The following is a 19,297-nucleotide window of genomic DNA, read 5'->3' as shown; positions in this document are numbered from 1 at the left end:
ACTGGAGAATGCTAAAGCCAATGCCCAGAATCTAGAACTTGCACTAATGCGGGTGCTGGAGGGAGGGCTGACTGCCCCCCCCCCCTTAATTTGCACTCATAGAAAGTTAATGATGGCAAAGAAACCACCAGAAAAAAACAACCTAGATAAATAACCCCTTTCACGTAAAGCCTGTTGAGACCTAAGCTAAGTGAAAAGGCCTAAAATACGCTGTCTTGGTCGTGACTGACGAAAAGAGAGAACAATCTCTTACAAACGGCTAGACCAGAAAGACAGCTCTTAACTCAAAAGAGAGCCGTGCAAGTTCGAAGACAAACAGATATGTCCTCCGAGGCGAGCGAGTAATAAAAACGAACCTTTGCGTCTCCCCTCGAAGAGAACAAGAAGTTCCAAACGACCACAAGTGAAACACCCACGGAGTGAAGCACTAAAAGATTATGGCTTGAGTAAACCACAGCACCATAGTCCAAGAGGAAACGCTAAATGTTCGCAATGAACCAGAGACAATAACTTGCCCCTTGTTCAAAGGATAGAGCAAGACAAATGTCGGAAAACATCTGGCCTTGCTAGACTCTCCCGCAAAAGAGTCGAATGACTAGAAGCCGAAAACAAAGGCAACAATTTGCAGGTCGGCGAGAAAGCAACCTCTCATCAAGAGATGAACCGAGATTGCTCATCAAAACCAAAGCGACTTTAAACGAAAGCGGCAAAAGTCTAACTCAATTCTCACTAGCAAGAAGCTATGAAATTTAATCGACAAGAAAGGAAGCAAGCATACAGTGGGAGCTTGCTGAAGTGCCGAACGTGGAACGATCAGAGCCTAAGTTTGTCAACACAGAACTGAATAGGACAAACCCTGTAGCGACCGTTAAAACAAAATGTCGCTATGTTACACCCTGGGAGGGCGTGAAGCCCGCCAGGCCTAGGAGATGACGTCAGTTCGTGACCGAACTCCTTCCGAAAACAAGTGATACCTGAGAAAAAGATATCAAGCCCTCATCGGTGAGAAAAATCTCAAGAACTAGCAAACGTGTTCCTGAAGTACCCAAACTACCAGAACACTCACCCTCTAATGAACCAAGCTGTGAACCCAACATGATCCAAACGGTTAGCCAAAAGTAGGCTACTGCTGGTGCATGACCTGCTTGAGCAACTACCCAATCAAGACCGAGCGAATGACGCAGTAAAACTTCCTGCGTTAAGAGTCCAAGTCTAGCAAAGACAAGCACTCATAACTTCGTGGGTCGTGGCAGAAAGCACCAATGAATGACTATGACTATGAACTGGACCGTCGCTACCCGTAGGTAAGACAAAGTCACCGAAACCGGCCGTCATGTTGCCCCCAAACTGACTTCAGACGCTTCTTGTCAAAACAGAGGAAGTCAAAAGAAAGTCCGAACAACCTCCTCGAGAGGACAAAAACGATGAACGCTCAAAAACCGACAGCTGTCGTGAACTAAGGAACATCCTTAAGAAAAAAAAATCCGGAATAAATTTCGCCGCCAATCAAGAAACACCCTGAATATGGCCGAAAACCCAGAACGCGTCAGATCCGCTGAGAGACTAAAAGTCAGACGCGGGGACCTACGCAAGCAGTAAACATAGATGCCATCACGTACAAACCTTACCATCCTAAACAGCCGCAGCAGAACAGGAAGTAAGATACACGGCATCACTGCTCCCAACAACCTGGACCCCAAAGGGTTGACATCAGAAGTTGCGGACAGGCAAGAACAAAGTGCTACGATTACCTGGAACGTCAAAAAAACGAACCAGAAATAGGCAAAATCCCTAGTACAAAACACCCGCAACACCTTGACAGTGTGGGCTGATGCTAATGCGTACAGTCCTTCACTCCGAAAACAGAAGTGAGAGACAGGATACCAAAACCACCAACAACCTGAAACCCAAAGGGTTGACATTGGAAGCCTACTTGGCAAAGAGTCCTTGTTCCCAGAACCATCATTGGCCGAAGCCGTAAATGATTGTCCCCCAACGCAGGAGTGACCTGAAGCGGGGAACTCGGAAGTGCAAAAGAATCAATAGAATGATTGGGCTTCCCGTTCAGCTTTGGTTTACGAAGCATGAAAGACGACGTGCGAGAACAATTGCTCGGAGAAGCCAGCCATGGCTGAACAGACTCCGACGCATCCCCATGAGCAGTGAACAGAGGAAAGATGCTAACAGCACCGGAACTCAACACCTTAGCCATCTCATAGGCTACAGAGGGCGACTCCCGAAACCGGAAGTGAACGCTAGTCTCATTGTCACCCTGGAAATCGCCAAATGCGAAAGGTGGTGCCGCTAAACGAGAAGACGAAGTTGTCACCCCTTCTGCAAAGTATCAAGAGGTAACCTCAGCGGCGGCATACAGCGCGCGTAAGAACCTCCTCTCAACTCGAAAGTTGTGTTCCGCCTCGGAAGAGTCATCACAATCCTCGTCAACATCCACATCATCAACAAAGATGTCCGATGAAGCCCGATCATGACCGGAACCATCATTGCCCCGAACGGAACTGATGAACTCGCCGTACCGGAACCCTGTGTAACCACACCAAGGAGGACCGGCAAAGCCGAGCTGCTACCATTGCCCGGAACCAGTGACCGGAACCAGAGGTAGCTGGCAATCCGGAAGGGAAGGCGACTGGAAACACACCTGTGCTTTGCCCGGAAGCTGACCCATCCTGTCCCCCACCGTACGCAACCGCCTGAGCGGAAGCATAGGCAGGAAACGGATTGCCGTTACCACCAACGACCGGAACTCCCGTAGGATGCGAACCGGAAGTCGATGGTAACAATGTGAAAGTGCCACGACCCCTCGAAAGGAATCCTGTGGCCGGAAATCCCTTTGCCTAAGCAGTAGAACCCATGTACGAGGAGCCGGACGTATCGGCCCCAGCGCCATGGGTGGGAAAACCGTCGAGACAAACAACACGCTCGTGCTGAGTGCCCCGAACTTCCAAAATTCTACCCCGGAACCGGCGGACCGGAACCAGCGGTAGCTGGCAATCCGGAAGGGAAGGCGACCAGAACACACCTGTGCTTTACCCGGAAGCTGACCCAACCTGTCCCCCACCGTCCGCAACCGCCTGAGCGGAAGCGAAGGCAGGAAACGGATTGCCGTTACCACCAACGACCGGAACACCCGTAGGCTGCGATGTCGATGGTAACAATGTGAAAGTGCCACGACCCCTCGAAAGGAATCCTGTGGCCGGAAATCCCTTTGCCTAAGCAGTAGAACCCATGTTACGAGGAGCCGGACGTATCGGCCCCAGCGCCATGGGTGGGATAACCGTCGAGACAAACCGCCATGTGAGTCACAGGGGGCTGAGTGCCACGAACTATCACAAGTACGTACCTCGTCGGCAGAACCCGACGGTTGAGGGAAAGCCACATCTGAAGAGAACACGGCAGCTGACTGCGTAAACCCTGACAGCGTCAGAGTCGACACCAGGCGGAACGTCACGAAGACGGCACACCAAGCCTTCTCTGACCTACTGACCAAAGCAAAGTAGGCAATAACACAACAAGAGGGTCGAACGACCCATAACGATTCTATGCTAACCTGGTCGAAAAAAACTCGACCAGATAACAGCCATAAAAGAGTGAAATAAAATAGCACAGCTAAAGATGATCCATACGGAAAATCGAACCGACTAAAGCAAAGTAAAGACGAACTGCTCGGCAGGTAACAAAGTGCCTGCCCTGCACGTCACAACGCAAGTCCGCCATGTTGACGACTAGAACTCCGTGAAGACGGAGACATGTAGTAAACCACAGAATACCAACACACAAAAGACGGTACAGGTAAAGACAAAATAATCTGTAAAAGATAAGTCATAAGACCTAAGCTTAAACAACAGAACAAACTGCTCAGCAGGTAACAAAGTCACCTGCCCGACAGCACTATCACTAACGTCCGCCATGTTGAAACTACAACTCCGTGAACGAAGAACAAGCTTTAACATAATCACGAACAAAGGCGGCGCAAGCTCAACCAAGCCTGTAAGGAGTAAGTCACTAGACTTAAGCTTAACAAAAGAACACACTGCTCAGCAGGGAAACGAAAGTCGCCTGCCTGGCAGCACTACAGAAATAGTCGCCGTGTTAAAAGTACAACTCCGTAAGACAGAGCACGAAGTACAACACTATTTATGAACAAAAGCAAATGGCGGCACAAGCTATAACAGGAAAACGTTACAGATAAGTCACTAGACTAAGCTTGAACAACAAAATAACTGCTCGGCGGGAAAACGAAAGTCACCTGCCTGGCAGCACTACAGTAATGTCCGCGTAAAAAGTACAACTCCGTAAGACGGAGCACAAAGTACAACGCCATTTACCAACAAATGCAAATGGCGGCACAAGCTATAACAAGAAAACGTTACAGAAAAGTCACTAGACTAAGCTTGGACAACAAAATAACTGCTCAGCGGGAGAGACAAAACATGTCTGAGTGAGCAACTGCTCTCTCCCACCATAGTGAAAACCAAAACAAACTCCGTGAAAACGGAGAAGACATTTTCACAAGTGAACAGTTACAATAAACAAACGTTGTAAACAAGAAAGATCTCACCAAGCAGCTTAGCAAGATGAACCAGGGTGAAAAGGTCGTCCTCACAGGAGACCCAAGGCTGAAAAGCCTAGCAAGTACCAACACGTCTGAACAGCACGGTGTTGAAGAAGGGAAAGAGTTTTACCGGTGATATGGGCCGCGCATGCGCGGGCTTCCGGTGAGGGGAGGTAACTACCAGGGCCTTGTTGTCAAGGTTTTGTTTTGATTTGGGGGTTACCTCCCCCTGTTTCCAGGGTTAGTACTTCAATGTCTTACGCATCAAACTGAAGTTAATGCGATTTATGTGAGTTGTAGTAAGAATATGTTATTTAATGAATTTTGTGGAGCTGTTTTTGTCGATTTTGCCAAAGCTTTTGATGTAATTGATCACAAGTTGTTACTGAGGAAACTCACATTGTATGGACTCGGGATTGATTCTGTTGAACTTATAACTTCTTTTCTTAGTGACAGGCAACAGGCTGTATACGCAAACGCCTCAGCATCAAGTATGCAGGATGTACGATATGGCGTACCACAAGGGTCAGTTTTAGGCCCTCTCCTCTTCTCTATATACATAAATGACCTTCCCCTTCACATTGAGAATTTATGTGAACTTTTTGCAGATGACACAACCATACATTCTAGTAACACAAATTTAAGTCGTTTATCAGAAACACTGCAAGAAAGTTTAAACCAGTTGAGTGAATGGACTGAGCTAAATCACATGTCCCTTAACCCCCAAAAAACAAAAAGCATGAAAATAACAACTAGGCAAAAACGCCAGAACATAACCTCAATATTTCACGATCTAACGGTTAATAATAAACTTGTTGAAAAAGTCGACCATCATAAAGTTTTGGGAGTGACCATTGATAACAACCTGTCTTGGTCACACCACATCGAACAACTGTCTAAACAAGTGTCCAAGAAGGTCTATCTATTATCTAGAATCAAGCACTTTCTGAATTTGGAAGCCAGGAAATTATTCTTTAATGCTCATATTCAGTCTGTTATTGACTACGCGTCTACCTTGTGGGACTCGGCAAGTGAAAATTCATTCAAACCACTAATTAGATTACATAAACGAGCGCTTAAAGTAGTCTTATTAAAGAAAACAACCCTATCTGAGTTAGACTACATGAACTTAGGCATTCTTCCTCTGCAGGCAAGGCTAAGTTATAATAAAGGTACCCTTATGCATAAAATTATTCATGGATGTGTACCTCAAACCATATTTTCCAAATTCACGTTAAAAACTTCACGCCAATTGATGAGACTGAACATGCCTCTGCCTAGGATTGACCTATTCAAATCTAGTTTAGTCTATTCAGGTAGCAGTCTCTGGAACACTCTTCCGACAATCCTACGGCAAACTAGCAGCACAAACGTTTTTAAGACCAGATATACGTCTTATCTCATGAAGTATAAATAAACATCTGTTGTCGCTAGAATGGTTGTTAAAACCAACAACCGGTGCTTTTTAACAATGCATTATTATTTTTATATACACTGATTCTTTCGAATGCAGTGTATGTCAATGGGCATGGCACTTACAACGTTGTTGCGTCAGTGCAATCTACTCTATAATTCTTAACTCATGTCAAATGAACTTACATTTTTCATTTAAGCAATGTATTGTATGTAAATCGAAAATTTTTAATTAAATTTTGATTTAATATAATATACTTACCCAATTCTTATGAATGCATTGACTTTAGTCCCACATGCTAGATGTCGAAAAAACCTCTCAAATTACCTGCCCTTAGTAGGGTGGTAACCAAGCTAAAAGCGACGCCATAGCCGTTGCTATGGCCTGACCCTGCTCGGTTACCCATAACACCCTGCGCACCACGTGAGCGCCAGCATCCGTAATGATCATTCGAGACTATTAATCAAACAAACACCCCAAGGACATAATCCAGCGGGGACGGATGGGAGGGTATTAACTATAAGAATTGGGTAAGTATATTATATTAAATCAAAATTTAATTAAAAATTTTCGATTTAATCACATATTCTTACTCCAATTCTTATGAATGCAGATTCCTCCTAAAGGTGGAGGGAACCTACTTATGTCCTTGTAAGAACCTGCCCTGCAGCAACTAAAACCAGCAATGAACTGGAGCCATCTAGCCGCGTGCAGGAGATATCCCGAGGATAGAAACCGATGAACACATCATCTGATCCCCAGTAAGCCGTTTGCAAAGCTTCGCCAAGGCGACCAGAACGCAACACGGCAATAAAAGAAGCACAAAATCTGTACCCGAGCTGTTGGCAAACATCGCATAGGCGAGAGAAACACCACCAGCCAGAGAAGAACACCAGACTCCGGACTCCCGAATGCCTGAAAATGAATAGAGGGAGGACTGAACGACCCCCCCCCCCCCCCCTGTTCAAAAACGCACCACTCATAGGACTGTCCTATGAATGTAGCAGAGCCCCTAGAGAGAGACAAAATAAAAAATGTCTCTTTCGCTCCATTGTAAAGAAATAAGAACCTGAGCTAAAGCTCGTGGTTCCAAAAGACCGTAACGTCAAAAAAAGGGATTAAGAAAGTCTAACCAGACAGTTAGAAAATCCGAATCTCCCGGAGCGAGAATCCTCCCAAGAGGAGGGAATCAAAACACCAGAGGATATTGACCAGGTTTCTGAAACCCCAAAAACCTGGCCAAAAACCGTGAACACACGGAACCAAAAGCCCTAAGGCTACATCCTCTGGCAACCCCCAAAAACGCATGCGCCTCACTGCCCTATAGCGCTGAGGCCCAGAGTAAGTAGAACAAAGTCCCACGCGCTAAACAAGGGGGAGCCTCTAAACCTCGTAAAACAAGGTCCTTTGATCATGCCCACAAGAGCGCCATGAGCAACAGGAGAGAGGCCTATTTGATCCGAAACAGCTGAGATAGCCGAGACGCCGGAACCTCAAAGAAGAGGCCCAGCTGCCCAAAGCCAAAAACTGAAACAGAGGTGAAAAACCACCTGGCTTGAGAGAGGGGCGCTAAGGAGTTGCACCCCCGCTCTAAATCCCCAATTGGCCAAGGAGGCCAAAAACGGAGCATACACAGATAAAGTGGAGGAAATATATGCTTCATGCCCAAAGACCAGAGTCAGACCCCATGATCTAAAACACAAACAGCACGCCTCCAGACCCGTAAGCAGATGGGCCAACCCCTGTGCAAGCCCTGAGAGGACCTGTTGAGCGAGTCGGCCAGACCGCAGAGCTGGCCGGGGAGATATTCCCCTGAGAAAATGATTTAGTGTAAAAACCCAATCAGAATCCCTTATACTCTGTCTGACAGGGAGTGAGAACTTGCTCACCCCAGCTAGTTCACATAAGAAGCAACAGAAGAATTGCCCGAATGCAACAGGACATGCCTGTAAATAGCCAAAAAGAAAGGCTAGTAGACTAAGAGCTACTGCTCCTAACCTCAGGCAAAAGAGAAGCCCAAGGAGTTGCGTCTACATCACAACCTCCAGACTGCAATTGCCAATGCAGGCCCCATCTAGACGAAAACGCATCCATAAAGCGGTCTAAGTCCAGGGGGAAACAAAGCTAGGGAAAAAAGTCCCCTGAGCGATCCAAAAGGATTCCAGCCACCTTCCCGCGTGGAGGAACCCACTCTGGAAGAGGACCCTCATGTCCCAGACCTGTGAGGCCGAACCCCCCAAAAAACTTGAGGAAAGACTAGAGAGCCAGCATAGCTATCGATACCGTCCGACCGAAGATCGGGTCTAAAGACCCCGCAGAGGCCTGCTCTCGTGCCAGTCTGGCAGTGAAAAGAGCTTAAAGCCTCCCTATTCTCTCTTGTGTGAAGAATAAACCTTCCAAGAGACAAAGTCGAACGGCATGCCCAGGCAAAAAACCTGGGATAAGGACAGCTCGGAATTTTGCCTGGTTACTGAGAGCACCAGGCAAAAAGCCTGGTTCAACACCAAAAGAAAGTGCAGCTGACAAGCTGATTGACCTTGAAAAAGCTCAACCAGACCCCGAGATAGTCCAGAGACCAACACCCCCAGAAACCGAGCCCTTTCCTGTGTGCAGAAACGCAGAAGGAAAGCTCATCTGAGAGCACCGAGGAAAAATCTCAGCCAAAGCTGAAAGCTCTAGCCCATGCCGACCCACCTCCCGCGGAGAGGGAGGAGACACTGAACCAAAACACCCCTTTGTAACCGGGAGCGCATAAACGCGCTGCCAGAGGTCCAAGAAGGAAGGGAAAGATTCCAGCTATCGAGTAGGTTTTAACAACCCCCGAAAAAGCCTGACCCTTGCTTCCTGCAACCAGCATGAAATCAAACCCCTTGTAAAGGAAGGAGATCACACCAAGCAAAAACAGTGTGGGCCTAAAACGTCACCGAGAAACTCCTCCGCTCAGTGACGACCCTAGCCCAAGCTGCCCGCAGCCTGGCTAAAGCCTTATCCAAGGCATCCTCCCTAACCCAAAAGAGTGTTTCAGGGAGGATAAGATTGCCTATAAGAAAGCACAGAAGAGAGTCTCAGCCAAAGCAGAAAACTCCAAACCATGCCATCCTATCTCCTCCAGAGAGGAGAGGGAGGAGTAACATCATGAAAACTCCATGTTCCCTGTGGTCTGTAAGCGAAGCCATAAACTAGCCCCTGGCAATAAAAAAGTCCGGATCAGACCCTGAGCCTGAAAATTCCCTGCTATCTTCTTCCGCACTAAAAGTGAGGACGAAGCAGCCTGAAACCCCGAAGCCAGCAGTCCCCTGCGTAAGAAGCAGCGGGAAAGGTGTAGGCTGAAGACCACTACCCTAAGGTGCGGATCAAGCCAAAACGTGTGGCATGTGGTAGGCAATCACCGCAGACTCAGCAAATGAAACAAATTGCGAGAAAGCCTGTGAAAACCCAAAGGCATCCCGGAAGAGGAAGGAAGAGAGACACCCCCAACCTATCCGGGACAAAGTAAACTGCAACAGCAGCCGCTCTATGTATGGGAAGCCTACAACCAGTAGGCGACCCTATACACTCCCCCTCCTTAAACAAGGAGTCAGAACCTAACCACCAGTTGTGTAAAACACAAAAGGAGGGGAGACAGGGGAGGTCGCGCACTAAATACTCCTGCCGATAACACCGCCGAGAGTGTGGATGAAAAGCGTGATCAGTCTCTGACTGCCAACCCAAAACCGCCCACCTGAACAAGAGGTGGGGGGAAGAGGGGTTGGTAACTGGCACAGATCTCTGCCGAGAAGGAGAGAGAGTGGAGAAGGAAAGATCTCACCAAAAGGTAGACGGACAGGTAGACCCACAGGAAACCGGCTAGTCTCACGGACAAGCAGGCATGTGAAGGCCAAAAGTGAGAGCGAAATTCGGACACGTCCACCGTGTGTTGTCGAAAGTCGAGAATGATCATTACGGATGCTGGCGCTCACGTGGTGCGCAGGGTGTTATGGGTAACCGAGCAGGGTCAGGCCATAGCAACGGCTATGGCGTCGCTTTTAGCTTGGTTACCACCCTACTAAGGGCAGGTAATTTGAGAGGTTTTTTCGACATCTAGCATGTGGGACTAAAGTCAATGCATTCATAAGAATTGGAGTAAGAATATGTGATTAAATTGATGATATGTTCTTACTTTCATTTCTATTATATAATCATGTAGCAGTAGTTTGTTTTCTTTACTTGCTTATTCTTTAGCAATCTTAGACTAGTCCCTCTTTAGGGCGAGGGCCAGATGTAAAAAAGCAGATCACTGCTTACTCTATTACCCTCGTAAAATAAAGAATTGTTCTTGTTCTTGTTCTCTCTCTGTCTCTCTCTCTCTCTTTTTCAGTGCAGTACTGCACTTCCTTTGTGTGAGGTGACTTTTTTTGTACTTGTCCTTTTACAGGAGGACAGTTACATGCATTTAGTAATGTGGTACGTACAGAAGTGTGAAAATGTTGATGCACTCCCTTTCATGTTGATGTAGTTTGAGATTAAGTGTACGTATAACTCATTATATATATGTAGACCTCACTACAATGAAACAGGGTCTGCAGTTCAACCACACACACTTCACTCAGACTGCAGAGCCTCACACTGTTGAAAGTAAAAACGACTGAAAACGGTTCTTTTGTTTTATTTAATTTCTTGAATGAATGGAAACGGTTCTTTTGGTTTATTTAATTTCTTGAATGAATGGAACATTCAGGAACAAGAAGGGCAAAGCCCACACGCTGAACAGACCTTGATCTTTCTTTCATAATAATTTTACAATAAAACTGAGAAAAACAATATTTTACACATTTTTCCTACCAAGGTCAAGGTCATCCAAGGTCATGCAACACAAAGCTGTTAATTCAAGACATAGGAAGTACAATGGTGCTTATTGGCTCTTTCTACCATGAGATATGGTCACTTTTAGTGGTTCACTACCTTATTTTGGTCACATTTCATAAGGGTCAAAGTGACCTTGACCTTGATCATATGTGACCAAATGTGTCTCATGATGAAAGCATAACATGTGCCCCACATAATTTTTAAGTTTGAAACAGTTATCTTCCATAGTTCAGGGTCAAGGTCACTTCAAAATATGTATACAATCCAACTTTGAAGAGCTCCTGTGACCTTGACCTTGAAACAAGGTAAACCAAACTGGTATCAAAAGATGGGGCTTACTTTGCCCTATATATCATATATAGGAGAGGTATTCAATCTCAAAAACTTCAGAGAAAATGGGAAAAATGTGAAAAATAGCTGTTTTTTAGGCAACATTTATGGCCCCTGCGACCTTGACCTTGAGGCAAGGTCAAGATGCTATGTATGTTTTTTGGGGCCTTGTCATCATACACCATCTTGCCAAATTTGGTACTGATAGACTGAATAGTGTCCAAGAAATATCCAACGTTAAAGTTTTCCGTCCGGACGACTCAGGTGAGTACATAGACTCACTTTTGCTTCGCATGTGAGTCAAAAAACTGTGGCCCTGCAAAGCAGAACAACGCATTAGAGCACGATGTTAACTTTTATAAGTGATCCATAAACAAACATAGTTTGTTTGTTTATTTGTTGCTTAACGTCCAGCCGACTACGCAGAGCCATATCAGGACGAGGAAGGGGGGGATGAAGGGGGCCACTTGTCAAGCGATTCCTGTTTACAAATGCACTAACCCATTACTTGTGTCCCAGCAGGCTTTAGTAAAACTAAATTAATACCTACTGGAAGATTACCAGTTTCCAGTATGTTAAAATAGGCTAAACCTATCTACTGCTGGACTTACATCAGAACACTAACAGATTAAACTATACATGAATCGCGAGACAAGCGGCAAGAGAAGAGATTTTTGGAAAAAATACAGGTGAATGAGCAAGAAGGCAGAAAAAAGAAAAGAATTCATGAAGAAAAAGAGAGCATGACAGGAAAGAGGAACCAAAAATCTACCTAACAGCAAACTAGAAAGCTCCTGCGGTTCCAAAAACAGGAGAGGCCTTTAATTTCATAACCGCAGTGCCCCACTGCGGGAAAACAACCATAGAATCTTTAGGATTCTAATAAAAAAATTGTAGTTTCACAAAACTACCATTACCACTAATACTCTCACTTTCAGACCATTGTCATATCAACTGTGTACAAAATTATCTAGTGGATAATTACAGCAGATTATACGATAATCCAGTAGATTCATTATTCAAAATCTACTCTACTGTCATTACCAGGCCTACTCACTACACAACATAATGACAATCTTTACTCGCAATTCAAAATTAATCCATCCTTGATGAAGATGAAGTAATAAGAACACATCAAGCCTCAAACTCCACTACTGATCACTCTCCAGTTATGTTAGCCACTACAGGTACATTTTCCAAACCAAATTTGTTTTGACAACTCCAAAAAGTACAATGCCAAAAACTGTATTTCATTTCACCTATTTTCACATCAAAAACTATCCATTTCCTAAATTGAATGGCTTTCAGACGAAATCAAAGTCCAAACAAACCCTTTGTTTACACAACGCATGGGCGCGGCCATCTTGATGCAAGGGGCATAATCCACGAGAATTAATTTCCTTGCGCATGCGCAAACAGACCCATGTTATTCTTGGCGCAAATTCCAAAAAATACTACGATCATTTACAACCAAAAGCTTGAAACATTACCAAAACAATGAATTTAGACTCGGAAACAATCATAACACTAATTTATGCATTCAAAGAATAATAAACCTGGTCGCCCTCCCTGAAGAAAGATGCCATGCTCATCGAGAGCATTCAAAGAAGAGCCACAAAAATGGTCCCTGAACTCAAGGAAAAGGAGTACGAAGACCGCCTGAGGGCCCTGAACCTCCCAAGCCTGACATATTAGAAGACTGAGAGGGGACCTCATTGAGGCGTACAAACTGACCCACGGAATGTACAAAGTGGACAGTGAAACTCTGCTCCCAAAGTGCAAGAACGACCGAACAAGAGGCCACAAATACAAGCTGGAACAAGTCGCGTAAGGCGAAAATACAATATTTAGTCAAGTAGCTGTCGAACTCACAGAATAAAACTGAACGCAACGCAACGCAGCAAGACCGTATACTCGTAGCATCGTCACTCCACCGCCCGTGGCAAAGGCAGTGCCCGTGGAATTGACAAGAAGAGCGGGATATTCGTTGCGCTGAGAAGGATAGCACGCTTTTCTGAACCTCTCTTCGTTTTAACTTTCTGAGCGTGTTTTTAATCCAAACATATCATATCTATATATTTTTGGAATCAGGAACCGACAAGGAATAAGATGAAAGTGTTTTTAAATTGATTTCGAAAAAAAAATTGATAATAATTTTTATATATTTAATTTTCAGAGCTTGTTTTTAATCCGAATATAACATATTTATATGTTTTTGGAATCAGCAAATGATGGAGAATAAGATAAACGTAAATTTGGATCGTTTTATAAATTTTTATTTTTTTTTTACAATTTTCAGATTTTTAATGACCAAAGTCATTAATTAATTTTTAAGCCACCAAGCTGAAATGCAATACCAAACCCCGGGCTTCGTCGAAGATTACTTGACCAAAATTTCAACCAATTTGGTCAGTGAAAAATGAGGGCGTGACAGTGCCGCCTCAACTTTCACGAAAAGCCGGATATGACGTCATCAAAGACATTTATCAAAAAAATGAAAAAAACGTTCGGGGATTTCATACCCAGGAACTCTCATGTCAAATTTCATAAAGATCGGTCCAGTAGTTTAGTCTGAATCGCTCTACACACACACACACACGCACGCACATACACCACGACCCTCGTTTCGATTCCCCCTCGATGTTAAAATATTTAGTCAAAACTTGACTAAATATAAACAAGTCGCGTAAGGCGAAAATACAATATTTAGTCAAGTAGCTGTCGAACTCACAGAATGAAACTGAATGCAACGCAACGCAGCAAGACCGTATACTCGTAGCATCGTCACTCCACCGCCCGTGGCAAAGGCAGTGCCCGTGGAATTGACAAGAAGAGCGGGGTATTCGTTGCGCTGAGAAGGATAGCACGCTTTTCTGTACCTCTCTTCGTTTTAACTTTCTGAGCGTGTTTTTAATCCAAACATATCATATCTATATATTTTTGGAATCAGGAACCGACAAGGAATAAGATGAAAGTGTTTTTAAATTGATTTCGAAAAAAAAATATTTTGATAATAATTTGTATATATTTAATTTTCAGAGCTTGTTTTTAATCCGAATATAACATATTTATATGTTTTTGGAATCAGCAAATGATGGAGAATAAGATAAACGTAAATTTGGATCGTTTTATAAATTTTTATTTTTTTTTACAATTTTCAGATTTTTAATGACCAAAGTCATTAATTAATTTTTAAGCCACCAAGCTGAAATGCAATACCGAAGTCCGGGCTTCGTCGAAGATTACTTGACCAAAATTTCAACCAATTTGGTTGAAAAATGAGGGCGTGACAGTGCCGCCTCAACTTTCACGAAAAGCCGGATATGACGTCATCAAAGACATTTATCAAAAAAATGAAAAAAACGTTCGGGGATTTCATACCCAGGAACTCTCATGTCAAATTTCATAAAGATCGGTCCAGTAGTTTAGTCTGAATCGCTCCACACACACACACACACACACGCACACACACACATACACCACGACCCTCGTTTCGATTCCCCCTCGATGTTAAAATATTTAGTCAGAACTTGACTAAATATAAAAAGAGCATCCCGCCTGGATATCAGGAAAAACTTTTTTGGGCTGAGAGTAGTCAGGAACTGGAACAGCTTACCAGAGTATGTAGTCAACGCCCCGTCCGTGAACAGTTTCAAAGGAAGTCAAGGCTTGGTGGAAACCTGAGAGAGCACCAATATAGTATTGAATTCCCGCTGACTACCTCCAGTCAAGACACCCAAGAAGTGGGTGGAACGAATACCCAAGAGCTGCGACACAAAGACCCACTATCAGGCCCTTGGCCTCGGATGGAAAAACAAGTGTATGTGTTCTGCGCGATCTTAGAATCCGGTTTCATTCTAGAATGGACCGGGTCCAGGTTGGAATTCTAACCCTGCGCAAGTACAGGGGTGCCATTCTAGAATGAAACCCTTGAATAAAGGTGGCCGTAATGTTTGTAGGTAAGACAGAGTTGTCTTCCCTTGAATTATCTCCACCTGCACCTTCCCTTTGATAAAATGGGGCTGATTTGTCTACCCCTGAAAAAAATCCTTTGGCGATCTTGCGATGTCATGTCATGTCAAGAAAGTTGACACTCCTGAGTAAGCAACAAGAAAAATGTTCATTCAAAATGAACAGCGTCGATGCAATGTCCACCAAAGATTTATTTTGGGAAGTGTTAAAGGTTAGGGTCAAAAGTTAATGAATTGCATGTTGTGCTGGATATATATATTGTTTATTTCAGTCAATGCTTGCTATGAATTTATCAAACAGCCACAAGAAAAAAAAGAACTTTTTAATTAAACATTAAAGCTTGTTTGAAACAGGTAGAAAGGAAGAGTTGATATTGCAATATCTGTACGTGGGAATGTGGTGAAAAAGAGTGCTAAAAGTAGTAAGTCAGTCTCAGATCCATTTCAAATATTTATTGCAGAAAAACAAAATACAAATTTTTAAAAAAAACACAGAACCATTACCAGGTGTCATAGGAATGTTTGAAAACAATAGTTTTAATTTTACACTGTAAATACAGGAATCAGAATTAAACACCTCAAATTGGCACATGAATAAGTACTGACATGAGCGTACAATATTTTAATGGAAGTGCATTTTTAGCACGAAGCATCCGCAGGAGGATGCACTAACAATTACATGGTGCCACAACATTTGTACGGACATTTCACAACCGTGCATTATTAGCACAGAACACATACATGGGGGCGCACAAAACATTATTGTGACAGTAATTTACACGAAACATTTCACATAAGTACATTTTTCAGCATGGTGCATCTACAGGAGAGTGCTCCAACAATGATGCATAGTGCCAACATTTAGCGCAAACTTTTCACAACAGTGCATTATCACCACAAAGCGCATACAGCGATTACATAGTGGCAAGTTGCACTAAACATTTGAACAAAATGCATTTTGTTCAAATGTTAACAGCACAGCACTAAGTTTTGCATAAGTGCACAACGTATGTCCTCAGTGCACTGGCGTCAGAAACGGGGGGGGGGGGGGGGGGGGGGGGGGGGGGCAGCTGGTCCAGGCGGGTGGGGGGGGGGGGGGGGGGCAAACATGTCTTTTTGCCCCCCCCCCCCCCAACATTTAGGATGACAAAAATATTCAGAGAGAGAAAGAGAGAGAGAGAGAGTTGATAAACAAAATACTCCCCCCCCCACACACACACACACAAAAAGTATTTTATGGTCTCGTGTGCAAGAACTTTATAGCCCAGACTCCCCACCCATATCGCAACCCCGGCCATCTCCTCACGTCTCTCATCCCCTCTCCACTTGAATTTTTAATTCATAAAAATGAAAGATAAAGTTTCATTTGTAAAACTTATTTGTTGTGCCTTTCGTCTTTAAAGGGCCAAAAAGTAGCTTCCATTTTCCCTCTTTGCCATGCCTTTCGATCCATTTTGGTGACCTAGCCACTTTCATTTCATTTTCATTTCATTTTTCATTACTTTATTGTCCCATCGCTGGGAAATTCGGGTCGCTTCCTCCCAGTGGAAAGCTAGCAGCAACGGAGTCGCGCTACCCAGGTGTCTGCGTGTTTAGGTGTATTCAGCCACCTGCACTTATGGCAGAATGACCAAGATCTTTAACGTGCCATTGTGGTGACACGGGGGTGGGAGATGGATACCGTCTCTGGGTCTGCACATAAAGTTGACCCGTGTCCGTCCCGGCCCGGATTCGAACCAGCGACCTCTCGATCACAAGTCCAGTGCTCTACCACCTGAGCTACCCGGGCCCCGGCAAAGCATGGCAAAGAGGAACAAGAAGAGCAAACGCTCGATCGAGTCACTTTCGCAGTTCTGAATATTATGACCTTGAAAAAGGTCAAAGGTCACCAAAGCAGACGTCAAAGTGTAGAGGTCACTGGGAGTCACGTTCACATAAAATTTGAGCCCGGTCACTTTTATAGTTTCCGAGAAAAGCCCAACGTTAAGTTGTGTGTTGCCGAACAGAAAAGGCTAGTTATCTCCCTTGTTTTTCTGATAACGTTCGTAAAAGGCTACAGATGTAAATACTTTGATGTAAAGAATAATCCTACAAAGTTTCAATCACATCCGATGAACTTTGTGAAAGATATAAAATGTCTAATTTTTCCTTTGACGCTGACCTGTGACCTTGAAAAAGGTCAAAGGTCAACGAAACCATCGTTAAAGTGTAGAGGTCATTGGAGGTCACGACTAAACAAAATATGAGCCCGATCGCTTTGATAGTTTCCGAGAAAAGTCCAACGTTAAGGTGGTGTCTACGGACGGCCGGACGGCCGGCTGGCCGGCCGGACGGCCGGACAGACTAACACTGACCGATTACATAGAGTCACTTTTTCTCAAGTGACTCAAAAATCTAAAATTTCTATGTGTCCCTTTAATACCTGTAATTAGAATTTTGAGTTGGGAATACTCAAGAAGAATCATTACATTTTTGAAGATTATAAATAATTTTTGTCTTTGAACATTTAATTTCCAATTTTGAGTTGAGAACAATAAAGAAGACATGTTCAATGTATGAAACGTATTACTTGTTGAGTTTGTATTCATTGGGCGGGGGTATAAATATCAATTTCACTTAAGATTTAGTATTATTGTATCAAAATATTGTGATATTTACGTACAGACATACACACAGACAGACGGACAAAGTGAATCCAGTATACCCCCTCCAACTTCATTGGGCTGGGCATATCAATATCAATTAAGATTTAGTATCATTGTATCAAAATATTGTTCCATATACACACAGACATACACACAGACATATGGACAAACTGAATCCAGTATATATACCCCCCTCCAACTTCGTTGGGCAGGGGTATTCATATTGTTCTATATCTGACAACATTTCACGGTGAAGCACGTTTACCTTTAGTAGAGTTTCAGAACAATCATGTAAATTAGTAAGCTTTCAGAACAATCACGTATGAGGGCTTACATGATTACGATGAAATAAATAGTAGACTTTCAGAACAATCATCTAATAGTCACTTTTCAGAACAATCACGTGTAACAGACGCAGGAGGTGGGCGCAGGGCTGCAAACCATGCTGCAAACCGAGTGACCCACGGTGCAAGGGAAGGAACTCACCGGCTGATTGTGATTTGAAATTGTTTTGGCTTGGAGAGTGGGGCCCCAGTGGCCCATTGGCAAATTCAATTGCTTTGGCTTGGAGAGTATTCTCCCAGTGGCTAGTCTTTCCCGAGTACAGATACCCAGCAAACAACAGGAAAAGGTCTAGACTGCAGTACTTGATTGGCAAGAGTCTAATTTCTTTCAATTATATTTGTATCCACAAACTGAGGGGAATGTGAGGCTAAAGAAGTGGAGACTGGTGGTCAATTTAAAGAAAAAAATCTTATATGATGAATTTGTGTGACACTATAACACGAATATGTATATAATAAAAAATATATAAAAAGAGAAAAGAGAAGGAAAAAAAGAAAGAAATAGAGAAGGAAAGAAAGAAATAGAAAAGGAAAGAAAGAAAGAAAGAAAACAAGAGGCGAAGCCTTCAAGGCTCACGTAAGAAATCGACAAACAGTAACACAAACTCAATCACTCCGTCACACATACACACACACACACACACACACACACACACACACACACACACACACACACACACACACACACACACACACACACACACACAGTAAGCATAGGTGAAACTATGCAAGAAAGCGAGACCCTGGATCTGCCAAGAAGTCTCGGCCCGCTCACAATAACAATGACCGAGACTTTCAGTAATTCCTTTGCGTGACGTCTAACCCTCTTACGTCATAATGTGACGTCTTCAAATAGTTTCTATCACACACGTCGAACACTTTTGACCGAGACTGACGTAATCCATAGACTCGGAAATGTTAAAGTTTCTACCACAGACATACACACATACATACATACGCACGCACAGACAGACAAAGTTTATCATCGCATAGGCTACACTTACGTGGAGCCAAAAAGAAAAGAAAACTTACATGGCCTCCACATCTGAGCGCAAAAAGACAGTGATCTTGGGTCCTGACCCATAAGGACTCCTTCGCTGGTATCTGGGAAGTCCTTCTAGATCACTGAAAATCAGAAGAAAAAAGGCTTGAATTATAACTTACATGCACAAAATGTT

The 19,297-nt window shown here is 43.8% G+C and overlaps 1 protein-coding gene across 2 annotated transcripts in view; it reads right to left on the bottom strand.

The window, feature by feature from the left end:
- Positions 1-10,613: 10,613 nt before the first annotated feature.
- Positions 10,614-19,297, bottom strand: part of LOC138969286 (proton-coupled zinc antiporter SLC30A9, mitochondrial-like) — a 32,047-nt gene continuing 23,363 nt past the window's right edge. The window contains exons 5-7 of one of the 2 annotated variants that reach the window (XM_070342042.1): positions 19,152-19,244; positions 14,776-14,839; positions 10,614-11,475 (exon numbers count right to left, since the gene is read on the bottom strand). In XM_070342042.1, the coding sequence (XP_070198143.1) occupies positions 14,812-14,839; positions 19,152-19,244 (121 nt within the window). In that variant the 3' untranslated portion in view covers positions 10,614-11,475; positions 14,776-14,811. The remainder of the gene's footprint in view (positions 11,476-14,775; positions 14,840-19,151; positions 19,245-19,297) is intronic. The other variant, XM_070342043.1, reaches the window with a different exon arrangement.

Source organism: Littorina saxatilis, linkage group LG6, assembly GCF_037325665.1.
Source record: "Littorina saxatilis isolate snail1 linkage group LG6, US_GU_Lsax_2.0, whole genome shotgun sequence".
NCBI lineage: Eukaryota > Metazoa > Mollusca > Gastropoda > Littorinimorpha > Littorinidae > Littorina > Littorina saxatilis.
The sequence above is the reverse complement of the archived record's forward strand: the minus strand, read 5'-3'. Positions and strand labels throughout refer to the sequence as shown.